The sequence below is a fragment of the Canis lupus genome, chromosome 30 (assembly GCF_003254725.2).
Source record: "Canis lupus dingo isolate Sandy chromosome 30, ASM325472v2, whole genome shotgun sequence".
Classification (NCBI taxonomy): Eukaryota; Metazoa; Chordata; class Mammalia; order Carnivora; family Canidae; genus Canis; species Canis lupus.
The window spans coordinates 30495355-30517794 of NC_064272.1; the positions used below are offsets into that span (position 1 = coordinate 30495355).

Below are 22440 nucleotides of genomic sequence, written 5' to 3' on the forward strand. Positions count from 1 at the left end.
TGGCCAGTGACCACATGCCATGTGACTCTGGTGGCAGCATCTTGTCGCCCAACCATGACCTAGAAATTCCAATGATGTCACCTACAACCAATCAGAGCTTCTAGTGAGTGCACGCTAACCTGAGATATCATGTAGAGTTAATTCTAATTAAAAGCAAAAGAAAAACCTTGGTGCTTTAGTTAGCTTCATCACAGGCAATGGAAGGTTGCCCGTAGGCTCTGTGAAATGTTCAAAACCTCTCCTGGCAACCTGCTACAGCCTTTGCAAAATGTCTAGCTGGGAACCACTGACTGGGTTGTCTCTAAGGGCCCTTCAGCTCTGACTCTCTGAACATCTCGCCTGCAGTAGGGGTCTTAACCCAAAGGAGGGAGGGATGGTAGGAATGGTGGCCCAGGGCTGTGGAGTCCTCCTGGGGCTCCAAGAATCACACCAGCTAGGTGGCTGCCTCCTCTGCTAATGCATAGCCTGAACCTGACCATATACCATTCATAACACTGGGGGGACAGCCCATTGTACCAGAGCTGGGAGGACTTTGGGAATCCCTTGGTAAGGACACTGAGGCCAAGAGAGGGGAAGCGACCTGCCCAAGGCCATACAACTCAATGCCAGGCAGGGAGGGGCTTGGACCTTGAATCTCTTGGCTCCCATTTCAGGCACAGGATCCTAACAGCCTAGATGGAGTGAAACTCTCAGAGAGCCTATGCTGCTCTGCTCATACTGACAGCACACTCACCACCGGCGCCCACGGCGCCCACAAGACATGACCCTGACCTTGAGGAAGGGCTGCTTGCTGAGGCCCAGATGCTTTGAGCCTTTCTCAACACCTGGAAGTTGATGCCTGAGTGTTCTTACATTCTTATGCATCCCCATCTCTCCATCTCACCTCCACACAGCCCATACCCCACAGCCCCAGGAAGGGAGCCCTCCCATCGGGGCAACTCCTTGAGGTTCCAGCTTCCACCGGGGGAAGCCTGCCGGGTCTGCTCAGCATCTCCACTCTGTGAATGGAGGATGGATGTAAACACCTCCTCCCACCCAAAGGCCTGTTAATTATAGATGCAGCATTGGCTATTAACATCTTGAACTTGATTTGAAAGAGCTACTGCCAGAATGGAACCCCTGGAGCTGGTCCTGCTAAAGAGATGCAAATCTCCCCTACACTTTCCACCTGCCTTCTTGCACAACGTGGCAGCAGAGGCCCAGACCCCGGTGGGTAATGAGCTATATGTTCTATTAAATTTGTTTCAAATGCTGTTTATTGAATTTTCTCCCCTGCAATATGCTGCTTTGTAGTTTGGCCCTGTTTGGGAAAATTAATCAGCAGCTGGGCTTCTTGTGTGGATCATCCATTTTCCTTGCAATGGGCCAGAGGTTAATGAGTATTTTTTGGAGCGGGAGGAGGAGGAGGATGGAAAGCGGTTGACCCTCCCTCTCACAAAAGAGGGAGGCAATGTTGCAAGTTCATCTCTGGGTCTCCTTAAATATGTGGGTAGGAGGCAGTGTAAACAGAGTGGAGCTGGGTTCTCCAGATCCAGGCCAGGGTGGTGGGTATGCTCCCTATGGGAGCTTAGCAGAGAGGACTCTTGGACAGCCAGCCAGGGAAGCCATCCTGACCCACATGCCCTCTTGTTGGAGAAGTATAGATGGTTCTATACTTCTCTTTAAAGACAAGGCCCTGCATTTGGGGTCAGGATACATGGCAGTAAGTGAGGCAGAAGCACTGGCTCATGGTGATGCGGCCTCACACATCCCATCCATTCAGTCCACAGACCTTTGCTGAACATCTACTATAGGCCAGGCACCGTGACAGGCCCTGGGTCTCACAATAGCTACACCAGACTAGATGTGACCTAAGGTCCTATTCAACATCCACCATGTTCTTGAACCTCCCCCTGCCGTCCTGCTTCCAGAGCAGGGGTCCCTGTCACCTGCCCCTCTGCGGCACAACAATTGTAATGAATTAAAAAAAAAAATCAGCTCTCATTCACCGGATTGTAAGTTCCATGAGGGTAGGGACTGGGCCTGTCTCATTCAGGTCTATGGCCCCAGCCCCAGAGCCTCGCCCACACTCGGTGCACATGTACTGACTTAGTTCAGTCATTCTGGAAATGTTTTTCAAGCACGAGTATATGAGGCTGTGGCATGAGAAGGACACAGGCTAGTCCCTTCCCTCCTTCCTGTCGCCATTCTGCCTTCCATGGCCTCCCCGATCTTCTGATCGCTGCTGTTCCTCTCTCTACCCTACTAATCCTGGAGGTTCAGGGCCACCAATGCAGGCTGATTTTGGTGTCCAACGTCACGTCAATGCCGGCAGCACACATGCAGAGTATGCTTTGTTCTTTACAAACCCCCTGCCAGGCAGGTGTCTGCTCCTTGCCAAGCAGAGTGCCAGCCCTGGGCTGCTGGCTCTCCTTCTGCCCACCCTTCTCTGTCACCACCACTCCCAGCTCCCAGACTCTGGCAGTGGGACTCCCAGATAGGGAGCCTCATTTATGATTTTCCAGAAAGAAAGAATGACACATGGCTCACAAGGCAAAGAGAGAGCAGCCTGGACTGAACGCCAACGACAGAGGCCTCCAGTGCAGAGCAAACCTCACTGGACCTAATTAGTGTGTCACTGATAAAGCAGCAACTGACAGTGGATGCACGTTGAGGAAAAGAAACTCTGCATAAGGAATGAGGAGCAGAGGGTCAGAGAGATGTGGAGGAGAGAAGGGTGGAGGCCACTTGGGTGGAGGCCACTTGTCACATCCATTCCCATCCCTGCCTCCCCATGCTGAGGAGGTAATGCCCAGGATCACTCTGTCTGGCTCCCAAGGGGGATGGGTGGAAAAGCGCCGAAGGTTAGGCCCGGAAGCCCTATCTACATCTGTTCTAATGAATTGGCTATCAGTGAGCTGAAGCCGCTCTGTACAGCTGTGCAGGCTAAGCACTGCACAACTCTAGAGGTGACACGCACATGACCGTCATCATACTTTGTGCATGCATGACATCAATTTTCTGGCAGATGTCAGTAGAAGGTCTTGAGGAAGGGATACCCTTTTTCTCATCTGCACAAACATGCTCTGTAACTCTGACCCCTCAAGAATCTTCTCTGGAGGAGCACAGATACCTCCTAAAAGTTCCTAAACAGATACCAAGATATTTTGGGGAGACCCGAGAGGTAGTGCATGTGGCCAAAGAAGGACATCTGGGCTCAAGTGAAAGCCAGGTCCTGGCTGCAAGACTGGGGGTCCTCTTGGAGACTCAGTGGCTGTCTTGGTAAAACAGTTTCTCTTCTGCTTTGCACCGCTGCCCTTTGTCCCCGTCTGTAAGTCCTCTCCCCTTCTCCACCTGATTCCTCCTGAGCTCAGAGAAGGCATCACAAGCTAATAAGGTCTTACTGAGCACTCTATATCAGGCGACTCCCCCACACCCCGACTCTAAGGTCCCGTGGAGTTCTCGCAGGCATGCAGAGGGCCAGGCCCCACAGAGGGAGAGCAGGGGTGGGCAGGACTGTGGTCCTCACCACTGTCCACAGCCCTGCACCCCTACAGACAGGGCTGACCCACTGGCTTAGGACAGACTGCTCCACTGTGGGGCTCCCTTGCTGCCAGCCGGGCCAGGCGTTCATGTCCTCTGTCCTCTTCTGGGATTTTTTTGGTGGTGGTGTTAAAATTTTATTTATTTATTTATTCATGAGAGACACAGAGAGGTAGAGACACAGGCAGAGGGAGAAGCAGGCTCCTTGCGGGGAGCCCGATGCAGGGCTCGATTCTGGGACTTGGGGATCGCGCCCTGAGCCGAAGGCAGATGCTCAACCACTGAGCCACCCAGGTGTCCTGTCCCCTTCTGTTCTTATAATAGCCCTTCAGGTAAGGAATTCCTTCCTTCTTAGAGAAAGAACCACCCTAGAGCAAGGCCAAACTGAGGCTGGAGGGGTCAGCTAGCCCCAAGTCACTGTGGGAAGGGGGCCGGCCGACTCCACAGACTGAGCTCTCCCCTCAACTTGGCCACCTCAACAGCGGACAGGCCAGTGAGGCTGGGGACCCAGATGTCCTGAGCACCTACTATATGTCACGCCCTGTCCTAGGTGCCTTCCGACACATTGGATGTTAAATGCATGTTGCTGGAGGCAGAAATGGCTTCTAGGGGCTCACAGTGGGCAATCTTAAAGGGCATTTGTGTCTTGTATCAGGAGACTCCTGACGCTCCTAAAAGCCTTTAAAGTTTGAAGGAATAAAGCTAAGATGATGGAACAACAGACCCTGTGAGCGAGGGTTAGCCTGGGGAGAGTGCCAGCATCCATCAGGTGGCATATATCCTCTGAAAAGGCTCTGGGTACAGTGATGATGATGGGGACACCACTGTTGGCAACTGGGCAAGATGTCAGCATCGCACACCTCTTATGAGGCCTCACTTCCTAAGTCAGCTTTGCGTTCCCACTCTAGGCCTCACCTGCCTCTCCCTGCCTCCCCCCGCACCAGCTCCAGTGCTCCCTCAGAGACCGGAGGGCGAGGTGGGGAGGATTCCAGCCACAGCGGGTCAGGGCCTCTCCTGCAGGCCTCTGAGAACAGGACAAAACTCCCTTGCAAAGGCTGAGCCCAAATCTTCAAGAGTCCCTGGGCAAGAGTGACAGTACATGACCCCAATCGCTCTGCATTAGGTTTCATGATTTCTTTAGTAGTTTGAAAAGGTGCCAGGAAAACACTGCTTCTTAACTGCTGGGAGAGCCTATTGGGGGCATTAGGGGAGGCCTTCATGAGCTTGGGGGAGACAGTGTGCAGAACACAGAGTGGGGCAGGGGCACAAGATGAGACTAGCACAGGAGGGCCACCTTCCTACTTCTAGATGTTTCTGGTGAGCCTGTGTGTGTGTGCATGTGTGCATGTGTTTGCATGTGTGCACAAGCAGTGGTATGCATGTCACATGAGTAAGACGTGTGGGCCTACGTATACTAGATATATATATGCTTTACATGTGATGAAGAATAGGTTAGGGATAGCATTTATGCCTACTGTCCCAGGGTCTTTATTTGGGTGGCATAGCTTATCAGGGTCCCCATGTGTGGTCCATGCAGTGTAAGAGTTTGGTGTCCGTGTGTTCTATATTAGTGGCATGACAGCTATGGGGTAAGCTTAGCATCTGCATGTCAGACACTTGGGCCAATCCTGGCCATATAGCCCCAAGGACGATTTATACATGGTAGCTTTGAGTGTGGTGTGTATGGTATGGACATGCTGGATTCACATGGGGATTCACAAGGGGATTGAATATACAAGGGGTGTGTGTGTGTGTGTATTGCAGGACCCAGATCCTCTGAGGTGGCGGCTGGGTGGTATGTGCCCAGTGCAGTGGCCTGCAGAGCCAGAGTCTCAATATAGTGGTAGCGACAAGGTCCCAAAAGGGAACCACATTAGGGAAACAGAGGGTCCTACAGATGCCAGGGGGGGTGTTTACCAGGGTCCAAGCAAAACGCGGTCTATTCATGATTTAAGGGATGCTTCTAAACTACCCATGCATTTATTCAATGACTAGTTACTGATCCCACTTTGTGCAGGAGACTGTGCCAGGCCTGGGAGGGGCTGGGTAGGAGGGAGGCAGGGTAGAGAAAAGGGCAGGGACACAGGGATGAATCTGAGAGACCTGTCCCCGTGCAGCTGTTTAGTAAAGACGACAGAAACATGTACAGCGTGCCACCAGAGCAGACGTGCCATCGTACTATGGGGAGGTTATGTCCCATTGGGAAGAAAGCCAGAAGTCTGCACGAGGAGGTGGCAACAGAGCTGAGCCTGGAGGCTGCACTGGGGCAGGCTTTGGCCAGGAGGATAGACAGCAAGGGCATTCCAGGGAAGCGGTGGAATGAAGGCATGGTGGCAGGGCCGTGCATGGCTGAGTGGGTGTCCAGGGTAAGGCAAGCTGTTAGGATTTGCTGGAGCTCCGGGGCTGAGGGGCAGAGGCGGGACAGGAGCCTGGAGCTCAGACCTGCCCAGCCAGGAAGGCCTTGAGTGCCAGGCTTCATAATTTGCCCTAAAGACAAAGGTCTGGACAGCAGGTAAGTGACTCAGTGTCCCAGCCTATTTTAGGAACCCCCTCCCCCAAAGGCAGGAGTCTGGGCCACTCCTTTCTGGTTGAGAGAGGCCGAGAACCCAGGCTCCGGCAAGTTCAATTGCTTATTGATTGTGGAATCAATGGATGCAGGACTGACTGCAAAGAAGGCCCAGCAGCTGAGGCCTGAGAGGCTTTTCCTGGGGAAAAGAAAGAAGGGAGTGGAGGTGCAAGGCGCTGCCTCTGCTGCCCACATCCCCCCCCCCCCCCCTTAGCCCCCAACTGCAGACTCTCTGCATCTTTCTACAGCTGGTGCCCTATAGATTTTTCTGGCTTTCGGAGGTTTCTTGGCCAACTTCTCAGAGAATGCTTCACTCCATATAACAAGGGCCTGGAATGTGCTCCCCATCTAAGGCCCTGAGGCCTCGGTGGGGGGGGGGGGCGGAAGCTTTGAAGAGAACATTAGAGCAGATCTGGCCTCCCTGTAGGGAAGGGACATGGTGGTTTCCAGCCTGGGGCAGAGCCCTTCTGGGGCTGCCGGCCAAGGACAAGCAGGAGCAAGGCCTCAGAGGGCGACTGGACAGGAGGGGCTTGTCCTGGGAAGTGGCTCAGCACTGGGCTTGACAGTGGGGAAGGCCAAGATGCTCAGATCCGTGTAAACCATTCTGGGCCTATTTCCTTGTGTATAACATTGGCAGCAGTGACACCTCGCCCCACAGGGCTATGAGATCACATGAGATGATGGATAGGAGGAGAACATTCTGCGGTGGAAGAACTGTGGTACACATGGAGGCCATGGTGGGGATCCGGTGCTCCATCCACACCACCACGTGGCATGTTGACACTTCCCCTGAACTACCTGATGTTTGCCTGGTTGCTCCCCAGTTTGATGCTACTGTCAAATTCAGCTCTTGTGCCTAGAGCACCCCTGCGGCCATGGTCAAGGTCTTATCCTGGTAGGGGCAGGGGGGTAGCAGCAAGAGTCCTTTGGGGTTTGTCCACAGAAGAGGCAGAGGTTCCAATCGGCTCTGGAGCCTGACTGGGTTTAGGTCCTGGCTCTGACACTTATAGAACCTTAGGCATTTTATTTTTTTCCGTTTTAATGGGGTATAGCTGACAAACTTGGGCAAGCTGTTAAGCTCTCTGTGTCTCAGTTTTCCTAGCTGCAAAATGGGGATGATAGTGGAACTTTCCTCCAGGGGTAATGGTGAAGATTAAATAAGGTTGCATAAGTAATCTTCTTAGAACAGCACCTGGCCCAGAGGACGTGCCATAAATGCTGTAGGCATTTTGATTATTACATAAGTTTCATAGGAGCCGGGGCTACTGCAGACGTAAGGGAAGATACTGAGGTTTACTCGGGCCATTTTCATGGCTCTTGCTATGCTTCCCCTCACCACCATCCTGCGAGTGTGAGAGGCGAACGAAGCGAGGGCCAAGAGGTGAGCCTGCTATAAGCAACCCAGGTGGTGAGGTTCAAACTTGGGTTCCCCTAGCTCAAAGCCCAGGCTTTCAGCGCTGAGCCAAGCAGCCTCCACTGACAAACCATGGGCAGGAAGGGGAATCAGCATCTATTGAGCATGTACTGGACAGTGATGTCTCCATCTCCCCACGCAGGGTTTGGAGCAATGTTTCATCACGCCCCTGCTCAGTGGCAACTCCTTGCCTGCTGACTTCAGCTCAGGTCCCCCTACCCGCCCCATCCCACCCCCAGCACACAGGGCCTCGGCTACTCTGCTCCCACTCCCCCTCTCTGCATGTTGCCTCCACCCCTGCTCATCTGGGCCATATCTGGGCCTGAAGGCCGGTGAGCCCCTGCCCAGCTTCCCTGTGCCTGTCAGGAATTCATGCCCCTCCTCACAACTCTCAGGAGAGGTGAGAACAATCATTTATAGCATTTTTGGAAAGAACTTTTCAGGGATTTTTTTGGTTTGTTTTTTGTTTTTGTTTTTGTGTTTTTGCATTTACCCCCATTGTTAGTTTCCTATTAGCCCCACCTGGAAGTAATTTATTTGTGACTTTTTTCTGCAACATCTTTCATTTTCCAGACACAATCACCTCTTCTGGCAGGACTCCCTTACCCCCCCAGGGTGCATAATCACTCCTGCAGATGAGATTATTGGTGCTAATGACTAAGTGGGGAGATGGCTGGGGAGAACCAGGCTGGGTGGGGTCTCAGAGCCCGAGGGCAGGGGCAGCAGGAGGGGAGAGGGCTCTTCCTCTGTTCCAGACCTGCCAGGTTGGCAAGGGAGCCAGTCTGCAGGGGCTGGGGCCCACCGCCCCTCCTCACCTGCTCCTCCTCCCGCCTCTGGGTGCACACACCTGGCCTCCAGTCCCTCCCAGGAGTGTTTTATTCCAGCGTTACATAGGCCCCAGGATACAAGGAGCACCTATCTTTGTAGAAGATGAAGTTAATGCACAGAGAAGTGAAGTGACTTGGTCAAATAGGGAGGTGGTTGCAGAGCCAGGGTTGGAGCTGGGTGGGTACTGACCTGCCCCTCCCCGCACAGTTGTCCTGGGGCAAGCATGGCCCTGGAGCCATAAGCCTTGGGTCCTAGGCTTGGGTCCTAGTCACATCACCCCGGACAAGACTCATAAAGGCTCTGAACTTCCATTTCCTCATCTGTGCCACAGAGCTAACAATTCTCACCCTGCTCCTCACAGGAGACGGCAAGGTGTCTGGGTAAGCTGTGATGGGCCGCCCTAAAGCCAGGGAGGGAGACTGAGTGGCCCATCCACCTCCCCTCACACACAAAGTGAGGGAGGGCACTAGGCTCCTCTGAGAAATGAGGTTGCCGGGACTGTCCCCTTTCCTAGGAAAAGGCCTGAGAGAGTCTCCAAGCTGCTTATTTCCCATGGCCTCCTCTGCTGCATGGAGAAAGCTCCAGGCACCAGGCCTGGACAAAAGTCCTTGCTCCAAACCCCAGTAACGAGGGCTCTGATAAAGACATGAGGAGCACAGTGGGGAGAGGGTGGTGTGACACGGGAACGTTTATTTTTTAGAACAGAAGAGTCAGCAGTTTTCCCTAATAAAGCCACAAACTGCCAGGGCCCAGAGGGGGAAGGTTGGATTCAGCCTTACTGACATAAACCCAATTTTCCCTACTTTGCTCTGTGGATGAATTGCCAACATGATATAATACTCTGGTGACCACTCCCCCAACCCCATCCCTCTCTGCCCTGGGAAAAATCAGTAGATGTCTGCTCTTGGGACAGCAAACCCAAGGAGAAGGAGATGAAGGTAGTAAAAGCATGGGACTGGGAGTTATGCCACCTGATGTCCATCCCAGTTCCGCCAGTGTTTTGCTGTGTGACCTGTTTTGTGCTCACACTGACCCTGAAGGGCAGGCAGTATTAACCCACTTTATAGATGGGAAACTGGGGCTCAAAGAGGCTGAGTACCAAGTTCACACAAGCCGAGGGACATACTTGGGATTCCAATCCAGGCTTGTCTGGGCCCAAAGTCCATGCCTTTGCCTCCAGGGCATCGTCCCTACACAACTACAGCAGGGACCTCGACAATCATTTATTGAGCATTTGCTACCTACCAGCCTTGGTTCTAAGCATTGTACATATTTATCTAACTCAATCCTAGGAACACTAGAATGCAGTACCATTATTTACCGTTTTGTAGATGAAAAACTAAGGCTTGAGGGGCCTAAGGTAACTAACGGGGCCAAGACAGCCCAGTGGGCTATAACAGAGCTGGGATTTGAGTACTGCAGGGTGGCGTGTATGTGTTTATATTTTTTGACCATTTCTGCTATTTTGTACTATCTGTGCTCTGTTGACAGGGGCAGGGCAGCTGGAGGGTGGATTCCTCATCTGTGCAGCATCCAGGAAAATCTTTTATTCTAATTAGGAAGCCAGTCAATCGCAGGAGGCGGGGATGGGGGCACAAAAGGCTTAGGGCTAATAGCCTGCCAACCTCAGGTTTGATGAAGAACAAAACAATTAGAACAGGAAACACACACACATCATCTACATGTCGCCTGGCTGTATACTTGCTCAGTCCACGTTCTCTTCTGGCCTCTCAGCTGTCCTCCTTCCTGAGTTCCGGCTCAGGAGCCGCACAAAAGGCAGACACACATTCTGTCTGGCTTGGGGCCGGGGGACAGTGATGTCTTTAAAGGACATCAGAAACCTTGGAGGAAAATTCAGTCACTGCTCCTCTGATCTGGATTTTCATAACTCTCACCCCTGTCCTGCCTTCCCCGGCCAGAGCAGCAGAAGTTTGCGTCTGACCTCCCGACAGCGCAGAGGAAAGGGAGAAAAATGTGGAAACGAGTTTGTTCATTTGGGTGATGGAGTGCCCGCTCCCCTCGCCAGCACACAGGGTTCAATAACGGCAGACAGGACTTCAAAAAATTGCAGCATAAATAGATGAGCCCTTTAAGGTAATAGAAATTCTGTCATCCAGGGGAGAAATATAGGCCCCGAGTCCCATGGGAGGGGACACCAGGCTCCTCTCCCCCGCCTCCTGTGCTCCCCATACCCATTATAGCCAGAGCTGAAAGGGAGCATCTGTGCTGAGCAATGACCAGAGGGCCCCTTATCTCCCAGCCACACGGGTTTCACGCAGGGGGAGGTCTGGGAAATCCAGGCTCTGCAGCTCTGGCGACCTCACAGGCTGTTCGCTACAACGGCCAACATGGCAGCAATTAGTCCAAGAGCAGCAGAGGAGGCTTCATCAGGCTGGCCACCTAGGTGAGGCCTTAATTAAGGGAAGTTGGGGCAGCAGAGGCACGTGGAGTGGCCGAGAAGCTGGCCTTCTCCCCTCTGTGATGAGAAAGTCTGTTCTCGGTCCTGTGGCTGCCCATGCGAACCCAGGAGCCCCCGCCAACCCTGCTCCTCCAGCCAGAAGGAAGTTTAAACTAACTCTTTTCCTCTTGCTTCCTTTTCTGTTTGTAGCCCCGAAGAGAGTATTCTGGACAGGACCAGTCAGTCTCTTCAAGTAGGGGACCCCTTGGGGTAAATAAAAACAATAGCAGTGGTAGTATTGACCATAATGATGATGATGATGATAATAATAAGCTAACTCTTGCTGGAAGAGTATGAACCTGCTCAGTAATCCAGTGGACTTTATTATTATTCCTCCTTCATATATGAGAAAACAGAAGCGCCGAGAGGTAAAATATCTTGCTCAAGGTCACACAGCTAGTAAGCAGCAAGGCTGGTATTTGAAGGGAGGGAATCTTGCTCCAGAGTCTCTGAGTAGCCACTATGAGGTGGGAGCTCACATCATTTGCCCCCCAAAAATCCCAGAGATGATGTTGGGGGACAGCTTTTCTGTCATTACCTATTTATCTGAAATGCAGAGAAGCCAGTGGGCCGGAGAAGCAGACCCTCACTCTGCCCTTCCCTGCCCCTGTCCCCGCTGGTGTTCGGACTGGGTGAGGACCCTAGGTTCCAAGAGAACAAGAGCAACCTCGGAGGAGAGCCTCGGGGTGGCTGTCCAAGGTGCTGAAACAGTGCCTCCTACATTTTAATGACTGGTTCCCACAACACTGTTCCTGTTGAGTAGAGAGGAAGTGGGTCATTCCCACTTTGTGGATAAGAAACAGAAGTCCTGAAAGTTAGCTCGAACCAGAGAGAGGAACCTGGTTTCTCACCTTCTAGATCAGGGCTCTTTTGCCCCACCCAGTAGCCCTATCGCGCTTCAGCAAAGCAGGCCTCAAGGGATTCCACTGTTGTTGCCAAGCTAGCATGTAAAACACCAACACTTTATTCCTATCTCCAGCCCTAGGTCCATTTCCCCAAGTATTGACAGGTGTGTCCACCCCACAATGCCTCCTGAGACTATTCAGGGTGACTCACAGGTGCTTGGGTGGACCTGCTCAGACCCACAGCTGTGCATATTCATGATTCTGCTTGCTCCAACAGGAGCCCCTGGGTGTAGCTCATCTTGACACTCTCCTTGACGGGAAGGGCACCGTCCTTGCTTGAAGAAGCACTGTTTCCCTACTACTCTCGCAGTGCACCAATAATTACTACCATTTTACTGGGTGCTTACTGTGTTCCAGAAACTGAATGACAAATTTTCCATATGAAACTTCTCAGTCTCATGGCAAAGTCTTCTCTTAGCAAATGAGGAGATTCAGGCTTAGGCAGGATAAATGACTTGCCAGTAGGCAGAGTGGGGATTGGAGGGCAAGGATCTGAAATCAGATTTGTATGGTTCCATGGTGACTTATCAATCAAAGTCTGTCATCTAACATATGAGAGTTCAGTTGGTTTGTGATCCTGGGCAAAGTCACTTGTCCTGTTTGAACTTCAGCTCCTCATTTTCAAATTGAGGAATGTGAAAGTGCACCTCCACCAGGCTCTTGTGAGGAATAGATATGAAGCACACACCAAGGACTTGGTAAGTGTTTGCTACTAGTGTGAAGATGATTATTGCTGAGCACAAACTCTTTGAAGGCTGGATGGATGTCTGGTTAGCCTTTGCATACCCCCAGCTGTCCCCCAAGTCCTTGGTAGAGTAAATATCTAGTGCTCTGGAGGAAGGAGAAAGAGTGTAAGGGCCACCACACACAAATTGCCAGGTGCTGGCTCCTGCCTCTTACTCTCATGGCCTCTGCAGGATTTGGAGACTGCGTGGCTGGAGAAGGCACATCACTGGACTCCGAGGGGTGGTTCTGCACTACCTTATTAGTGGTCCTAAGATCTATGTTGAGCCTGAGGCCATTCGCAGCCCTCAGAGACTCTGCTTTCCTGAAGCTATTCTGACATCCTCCCTAAAGAGCCCTTGGCAGGGAGGGCTCTGGTGGGAGGGGCCAGCTGAGGATGTGGCCTCACATCCATTACCATGTTGGTTACTCACATCCAGTAGCAGGCAGGACTGATGTGACTCCCATCTTACAGATGAGGAAACTGAGGCCCAGCAAAATGAGGCAACATGTCCAAGGTTAGTGAGCCTAGGATCAAGGTCTCCAAACACTCAGAAAAGGGCTCTTTTAATTAGTCTCTAATTAATTGCTCATCCTAAAAATCTTTCATGGAAAAGGGCATCTGCATAAATTTATAGACTAACTAGCAAATAAAGGCATTGCTAATTATTACTGACTGCGGGGCATTCTGGGGAGGGTCTCAGCCAAGTCAGCTCTGCTGATTGCCTCAATCCCTGACCCTGACCAGAGCTAGCTAATTGCAGGAAGTTGCATTCATTCAGAAGCTAGGGTAAAGGCAACAGTAATGAGTTCCCCCTTGGAGTCTGGTGCATGCAGGAATGAGTCACGCTGGATGAGAACAATTGACTGTTCTGTAATCACCTCCAGCAGCTCCTGCTCAACACCCAACAGGGCCCCAGAAGAGCCTTTCCAGGTATAATGAGGCTGGGCAGGAGGAGATGGATGAGAATTCACGGGGTCTCACCAGGGCAGTTTGGCTTACAATCTGTCTTAGCCTTGAGCCCCAGGCAGGTGGGACTCCACAAAGAGATGATTCCTGCAAGTGCCAAGTGTCCCAAAGTTCAAGGGCAGGAAGTCATTTGCATCTCAGATGGGAGGAAGAGAAGCAGGGGGCTGGCCTCCAAACTGCTGGAACCCTGGCCTGGGAGCAGTGAGCACACAGACCCTGGCCTTCCTAACCCTGGAAGGATGCTAATTCTTCCTTCTATTGAGAAACAGTGACCAGGCAGGCAGTGGTGGTGAAAAAGGGGACTCTTGGCAGACCCATATATGATGTACATGACCTCAGTGAGCCCCCTCTCCCTTGGCGACCACACACACACACACACACACACACCCCTCCTTGCTCCTACTTTCCTTTATTTTCCCCATAAGGGTGTGTTTCCTGACATGGTCTGTGGAGTCCACATAGTGGACCATCTTATAAATCAGAGGGTTCATTTCTCTCTGCACACTTATCATTTACAGATGAAGAAGAATGGGGGCCCTGAGAGAGAAAGCCACCTGCTCAAAGCCATAGCAGCCAAACTGGGACTAGGGTCAGAATGCCCCACTAACCGTCTGGTGGGGTCAGTTCACTTCTGCTTCTCTCTCCTGATCACTTGGCTGCGTGAGATTTTTAATCCCAAAGGACTGTTCTCTCTTACCCAAGCCCCAAACCTAGGGCACTCCATTTTTCTGTGGATGTTATGGCCAAAGTTCACACCAATAAAGGTAAATTAGAAAGAAGATCAGCAGGAGGAACAGACTTCTTTTTCCTTCGAAGATGCTACTGGGATTCATTTTCACCCAATTTTATCAATCCTTGTGTGGAGGAAGAAGTTTTGTTCTATATACCAGGGCAACCTACCCGCAAAAGACACCAGGCAAACACACATTCCCACATCGTGAGTAGGGCTTCCTTGCAGATCAGTGGATCTCCACCTTGGCAGCACACTGGCCTCAACTAGATCAAAATTACCAGAATCTTGGGGGCTATGTGGGGGGCAGGCATCAGTGTTTATAAAGCTCCACAGGTGATTCCAGTGGCAGACCAAGTTGAGCACCACCCCTTCTTATTCAATGTGAGGCCACCAACCAGCAGCACCTACATCACCTGGAGCTTGTCAGAAATGCAGAACCTCAGGTCTCACCCCCCACCTACCAGGTCAGAATCTGCAATGTCCTGGGGCCTACCGCTGATTCATATGTTCACCAGAGTCTGAGAAGCACTGGCACTTTATATAGTCATCTCTATACCTGGTAGCAATTTTGCAAGGCAGGAGTTCCATTCTAGAGATCAGGAAATGGATCCTGAGAGAGGTGAACTCAATACAGTTGGTGAAAGGACAGCCAGGACGTGACCCCAGTCTGGTTCCAAAGACCATACTTTGTACCGCACAAACCACTTCCTACAGCACAATACAATATATGGCCGTGGGGGACTCCTGGGTGCTTGGGCCCTCAGACCCCCTGGGCACACCGCACCCACCTTCGAACAGGAGCCCACTTCCAGTGTTAAGTTCCCTAATCTCATAAAAACCAGCATAATTCATGAGAAAGTACAAATAGTAAACACATGGGGGAAAGGTTCACTCTCCCTAGTAATCAGAGAAATGCAAATTAGAGCAAAATCGAGGAGCCATTTTCTACGGATATAATTAGCAAAAAAAAAAAAAAAAAGCAAGCAAGAAAAGGATGTTAGCAAAGTTGTTTTGAAATAGGTACATTCATACATGGCTGGTGGCGGTATAGATTTATACAACCCTTGAGGAAAGTAATATGGCAACATCCATCAAGAGCCATAAATATATTATGCCCACTGACCCTGGGAATTCACCCTAAGGAAATAATTCAATAGGAGACGAAAAGCTGTTTGTAGGAAGATGCTTATTGCAACATTTTCTGTGAACATTGGAAACAACTCAATATTCAGCAGTAAGGGGATGGCTGTAAACTGGGGGTACATCGGCTCCTGCAGTGGTATGCAGATATTTAAAATGATAATTAAGAAGCCCAAGCAGCAAATGTGGGAGACATCAAGTAGAATGCAAAACTGTCTGTCTGTACTGTGGTTATTATGATGTAAAATCACGGTGTGCTTCGGATTTAGACAGGGAGGAGCAGGTACAAAGACAACTGATGTTTCAGGCGAGGGGACAATGGGAAGAGCCTCTTCTAGTACATCTACAATGACCCACACCAGCAGAGCTGGCCCTTCGAGAACAGTATGGGGGCTCTGTGGTCAGGAGCTGTGTCTCTGAGCGGGGCACAGAGGCACTCCCATTCTTCATCCCTGGGCAGAGGGCCACATCGCCCGATTCTACTCAGAGGTGGGAGGAGCTGGTCCCTTCTCTCCTGAGTGGGGTGAAGAGCATGAGGCCATGGGAGACCCTTCCCATCTTACCATGAAGCCTGGGGCACAAGTGCAGCTGCCCGTGATGCTGTGGCAGTCAGCGCCGTTCTGACAGGTGCAAGGCAGCTGGCAACCATTGCCGTAGTAGCCAGCAGGGCAGGACTCGTTGCAGTGGTGGCCAGACCAGCCTGGCTGGCAGGTGCACGCTCCAGTTACCGGGTGGCAGCTGAGCAGATGAGAAAAGAATGAGAGAACAGTCTGGCCAGGGAGGCAGCCACGTCCCAAATTCTGCCCACTCCAAGTCTGGTCTGCCAGGGTAGCAGGATCAAAGGGCCTCTGAGGTTAAACTGCTTACTGACTTGTTTGTCAGAAGGTGCCAAGGTCACATGGTCTTAATGGCCCCAAGAAACTGAGGCTCATGGTAACCATATAATTTGCCTCAAGTCACATAGCAAGGAAGCAGCAAAATCAGGATTATAACACAGGTCTTCTGACTCCCCAAAAGTGCTCTTTATGATACAAATACATAGAGTCTAAAGGAGGCAGCCTTCTTCGGTCACTTCCCAAGGACTACGAGCTGCAGAGCCTCCCTCGCCCTGTACCCAAGGCGGACGCCTGCTGCAAGGGCAGGCACAAGACGGCTGCAGTGGGACCCAGTGGTTCTGCATATTGTAGACATTTGTTAAGTTAAAATGAGACCTCAGGGCAGATGTGGCCTCCCACCTCTGGCAAGGTCTACATTGGAAAGGATACTTTCCATCTGGGCTTTGCTAGGGCTCTTTAAGGGTGAGTATGATAATGTCCACCCCCTATCTGCCTAGGCCAGGGGCAGGGGCTGCTCGGCATGACCTTTAGAGAATAGGGCAACCTCTGGCTAGCAGAGGTCTGATCCAACAGTCAATATCCATTCATGATCAGAGGGGATGCTGGTAGGGTGACCGTGTGCTTCTCAGAGCTTTTGAGGGGAGTGTAAATGCCCAGTGGCCCCAGCTACTGTGTCTGAAAACCATCGTTATATTTGCACAGAGCCCACACTTTCCCTGGGCTGATCCCAGTTAGAGCAGGGCGGGGGTATTAAGGTCAGCACATTCCCGGGAGATCTGAGACTCCTCTGATGGGCCATTTGGCTTGAAGAGTCCCAGTTTTGCCAATCTTTCTTAGAATGTGATAGAGCCTAAGACTTTCCACCAAGCCAGCCTGCCTGCCTTCCTTCCTTCTTTCCTTCCTTCCTTCCTTCCTTCCTTCCTTCCTTCCTTCTTCACGTGGGTGAGACCTACACTGCAGTCTGATGCTTTCCTAGCCTCCCCAGTCTCCTCTCCATTTTCCCTCACAGCTGCTTCCCTAGTAAATCTCTTGCACGTGGGGAGAACCCAGGCTAACACTCCAAAGAAGATGCTGGATGGTAGAGACCAGCCGGCCTTCCTAGCTAGATTCCCTGTGTCACTTGCCTCCTGGCTCGGGAGTCCAGCTCAAGGGATATGATCAAAAGCAGCATGCTCTGGGCTGGCAGGGGTGCCTGGGTACGACTCTTGGTTCCACTAAATTCCACAAGGACATGGGCTTTGTCTCCTTGGGTCACTGGTGGATCCCCAGTGCCTGGCTTGTATTCACCGCCCAATTAAGTATCTGGGAGTGAAGAGTACTTTCACTAGAGTAATTATTTTCTGTGTCTATTGACTTGTTTATCATCTGTCTCCCCCACCAGGTGGCAGCTCCAGGGGGGAAGTCACCTTTCACTGTATTGTACCCCAGGGCCCCGCAGAGTCCCTGGCACGTTGGAGATGCTCAATACATATTTGGAAAATGAATTAATGAACACACTAATTGTGTGAAGCCCAGCCAAGCTATTTCTCTTCCGGGAGCTCTGGTTTCCTCACGGAAAATGAGGGATGGACAAGAGCAGACAGTCCTGGAATAGTAAATGCAAGTAGCTAATAATCATTTTGGAAAATGTTTAGTCTCATTAATTAGCAAGTCAAAATAACAACTGGGTATCACTTTTTCTCTACCAAAATAGTAAAGTTTTTTTTGTTGTTGTTTGTTTTTTTTGTTTTTTTTTTTTTTTAAGAAAAGGGACAATACTCAATGCTGGTAAAGGGTTCTGGAAAACTATTTGGGGTTACATATGTATCAAGAGTCCTAAAAATACTCAGACCCTTTAGTCTTATAATTCCATTTCTAATATTCTATCCTAAGGAAATAATCACAGTTGTGGAGAAAGATTTATGCATAGAGATGTTCCCTAAAGCATTATTTATAACAGTGGAGAAATGGAAGCAATTTAAATAATAATGTGACCAGGCTATTAAAGCATCAGGCATTTCACATATTTCTAATCTTCAGATAAGCCTGTGAGTTAGGCATTAGAGCCTCTATTTTACAGACGGCACGTGGGGGTTATGGGACTTGCCCAAAGTTGCACGGCTAAGTCAGTTGCAGCAGGATTCAAACCCAGGTGGTTCTGACCATGTTCCGTCCACTGCCCCATGCTGCCTTTGACGACAAAGTGCTCATTAAATGGATTATGACAATTCGTATGAAGGGATGTTGGAGAAGTAGTCCATATTTTCCACACTCGTTAGTGATATAAAGTGAAGTGAAATAAGCAAATGATATACAAAATCATGATCTAAAATACGGAAAAAAAGATATTTATATCTCAATGGAGATCTATACATGTACACATGGATGAGGAACGAGCAAATCACAACAAGATGGTTTGGGGGCTCATCTCTGGATTGAGAAATTATGAGTGATTTGAAGATTTTTCTTTAAATTTCTATGTATTGAACTTTCCCAAACTGAGCATCTGTTCTATTTATAAACAGATGCAAAGCAATAAAAATTATAAACATGTAGAAAAGGAGAATCATGTCAGAGGATGAGGGTTTGAAGACTTCTTTACCTTCATGGCTCCAGACAAACTCCTCCCTGAGTCCTGGACCATGAGGTAAGAAACAGTAGGTTGCATGGGTGCTACGGGGCTGGGGTGGGGGTCCCATGTGGTGGCCCTGACCTTCTGCTAGACAGACGTGGGGCACATTGCTCTGTCTCAACACTGAGCGAGCTCCTTCTTGGTTCCCACCTTCCAGGGGCCTCCCCTGGGGCTGGGACCGGCTCAGCAACAGTCCTGGAGACTGACACTCTTGAGTCCAGCATAGGACCTGGCAGCAGGGGCTGAGGCCGTCAACCCTGCTGGGCCCCAGGGGTGCGTCTGCCCTGCCCGTGGCTAGATTCTCCGGCTGCAGGCCCAGCTCTGGTGGGACCACCGCCCTGTGGGAAGCAAACCAGGCGCATGCCAGCCAGCGAACACGGACTCCTAGGAACTCCTGCGCTGCCCGCTTGCTGTCTCAGCTGCCAGGGCTTTGGCTGCTCAGGGGCGAGCTCGCTGCCAAATTTACTTTTCACTCTGAGAACCAGAAAGCTCAAAACTGATTCTGAAATCACTTCTTTCTCCCTCTTTTCATGTCCCTAAAATTCTATGTAAAAACAACAACAACAACAACAACAAAACAACCAAGATGTCTAGTTTTCTTAATTTGATGGCTTATCATTTATTATAAAGCCTCTGAAATCCCTTTGAAGAGAAGGTGAGGGACTACTGCTGGCTGAGTGGTTTGTGACACAGAACTGGGCGCCTTCGTCACGTCTGATCTCTGCCGGGCACCCCCTCCTCCCCACTGGGCCAGAGCCATCCCCTGTGGTCACACGGTGGGGAAGTGACGGCTGGTTAGGCTCAGGTGGATGTCCCCAACACTGGTGTTTTCAGGCTGGCTCGGTTTGCTCTGCTCTTTTTTTTCTTTTCCCTCTTCCTTGCCTTTCTGCCGTGTTCCCCCACATATAGATTAATCACAAGGTAATAGAAGCCAAAAGCTGAACAATACGGGAATCTTTTCAGATTTTCTGCCTTTTTATTTATTTATTTTGGGGGCCTGCTCTGAGATTTCTATCAATGCTGCGTCTGTTGGCTAAATAAAATCTTTCAAAGGCAATGCACGATGATGGCTGCTGGAATTCGTCTATGACAATCCAATTGCGGAGGGGACCCAGCAGAGGCCTGACGCACAGGCACTCTCTTTCTCAAGGTGATCCCTATGTGAAGGAGGATCATTTCTTTGTGTGAGCTACAAAGCACTTATAAAGAGAACGAACTGATGGGGGAATCTCACCAGCCACTTCTTCCTTCCCCGGGCACGTGCATTCAAGCTCTTTGAAGCAGCCTCTCCGGAGGGGCACCAGGCAGAGAGAGAGGCTGGGCCAGATGAGTAGGGTTTTCTTTGGTTGGGGGGTGAGAGTACTGTGTCTCCCTGGGAAAGATGCTCAATGCCTTGCAAGCCGTCCTGGTAGGGCTCTGTCATAAGCTCTCTTGGAAGCCAGGGGGGACATGGGGCTAGGCTTCTGGGGATCCCACACTCTATTTCTTGGGGAGTTGGGTGGAAACTTCACTTGCAAAGACCACAAGAGAACTTTTGCCCCCACTGGGCTGATGATAGGTGAAGGACAGGTTGGGGCACTGAGGCACAGAGAGGACAAGGAGCCATATGGGGACATTTGCTCAGACACAGAGGTAGTTCTGAGGCCAGGACTTAGGGGTCTAAGACCCCACCCAGGACAGCTTAACTGCCTAGAGTTTGGGGGTCAGAGGGTCCTCCCTTTGCCTTTCTTGGATCCCAAGAGAAGGTTCTGTGATGGGACAAAGGCTCATGAAAGGAAGGAGTGACCTGTGTCCACATAGAAGAAAAGAGGTGTTCTCTGTGACCACGAGAACAAAGCCAAGAGCAGCATGAGAGAACAGAGGCTCTGACCACGGGCAATGCTGTCTCTCCCCTCCCCTCCCCTCCCCACCCAGGAAACCGTTTTGCCTGTCAGAATTTGGGGGCAGGTTGCAGCCACTGGCATCTAGTGGGTAGAGGCCAGGGATGCTGCTAAACACCCTACGATGCACACGACGGTCCCCACATCAAAGAATTATCCAGCCCCAAATGTCAATACAGTCGGTTGAGAACCTCTGAGTTAGATCGAATGAAAGCGCTGTGAGTGTTGTGGGTTTAGTTATTGGGCCAGCGTGCCAATTACTTAAAAAAAAATAAAAAAATAAAAATAAATGAGGCAGACATGAGCTCAGGGGGCAGAACCACCTTGAGGACTGGGCTGTTTCAGAGGAATTGAGGGAATCTCCTTCCTGAAGTCCTGCTCTGTGCCAGGCACCGTGCTGTGCTGGGCCTGCAGAGGGGCCCAGCCAGGCCACTGCTGCCCTCAAGGAGTCTGGCCTGGGACCCAGCCCCGCGTCACGCAGACACCGAGGAGCCCAGCCTGGACCCCCCAGTTCTAAGAACCGCTACTGCCTCCCAGTCTCTGAAACAGGACACGTGTTAAAGACAGTAAAGCAAACAATCATCAATATTGGATGGGCTGAGATTAGCGACGGAGAAGAGGGAGTCCTTCCAGATTAATAATGCATCGAGGACTCCTTCAGAGGAAGAATAAATTATGCAGGGCACGGCTGCTCAGGCGCAGGAGGGAAACAATAGCTCTTTAATTCAGGGGCTGACTGGGTCCCTATGGCAGGGGTTCTCCCGCAGTGGCCTCGCTTCCCGTCCCTGAGACAGTCCTCCCTTGGCCGGAGCAGGGGTGGGGGGTCCTGGTGCTGTTCTCCACTTGGGCAACAGGCTGAGGCAGCTGCCCAGCCCTTGACCAGTCATATGGAACCCCATCTTTAGAGCCTTAGAGCTCTTACTGTGTCCTCCAGACCTAGCCCAGATGCCACCTCCTCCAAGAAGACTTCCCTGACCAGCACAGCAATCTCCTGTGGTGCTTTCTGTACAGAGCCCTGGTCACAGTGACGTGAGCACGCGTTGGGACCCAGCGGGGCCAGCCACACACAGCTCACCGATTCTAAGATGCACTTTCCCCCCCATTTCACATCTCGGATATTGGGTGTGCTGTACAATCAATGGTACGTCATGGTTCAGTTGCTAGCATTTTCCTTTCTTAGTAATACAGAAAACAGAGCTGTGCCTCACTATTGATAGTGTCTTGTATTTGCAGAAATGTGGTAGAAGAGGCTCGGGGTGTATGAGCGCTCTGGCCTGAGTTCCTGAGGGCTCGACTGGAGCTGAGGGACTCTATTTCCCCCTCATGGTCCGGCCCTGCCGGCACTCAGTGTTTGCTGCCTGAGCCAATGAGTGCTCGGGGCATGGACAGGCCTGCTCTGCTACTGGCTCGAGCCCCTCTCAGCAGCCTCCTTCCCAGCCTCCCGCCTGGCAGGGGGCACCACCCCAGCTGCCCAGCCCCCAGGACTGAGGACCAAGGACAGCCTCCACCTGAGCCATAACACCACTGAGATGCCTCTGCTGGCAGTGACCAGACCAGAGGCTCTTGGGGGATTTGTGGAGAATCAGAAGCTGGCAGTGAAGAGGGGGCTGAGGCCAAGTCCTGGCTGTCCCAGCAACGGGTTTGCAAAGAGGAGGCCTCTCCGGCCTGCAAATAGCAGCAACACCCACTGCTCAGAGTTGCCAGTCCTCCCCTAAGCTGCCCTGCAGGTCCGAGGGGTGAAGGGAGGCTTCACCCTTCACCACCCAGATGACAGGCAGCCACATACAGGGCTACGGACGCCTTATCTGGGGCTGACAGTCGCATTTGTTTCCAGAGGGTGGTGCCAGCTGGTGC

The 22440-nt window shown here is 51.3% G+C and overlaps 1 protein-coding gene across 6 annotated transcripts in view; it reads right to left on the bottom strand.

The window, feature by feature from the left end:
* MEGF11 (multiple EGF like domains 11) overlaps positions 1-22440 on the bottom strand; it is a 344966-nt gene that overhangs the window by 40228 nt on the left and 282298 nt on the right. For all 6 annotated transcript variants that reach the window (XR_003146032.3, XM_025472427.3, XM_025472425.3 and 3 more), the window contains one exon: positions 15823-15997. Coding sequence is in view for 5 of the 6 variants with exons in the window: in XM_025472427.3 (XP_025328212.1) it covers positions 15823-15997 (175 nt within the window). In the remaining variant the exon portion in view is untranslated. The remainder of the gene's footprint in view (positions 1-15822; positions 15998-22440) is intronic.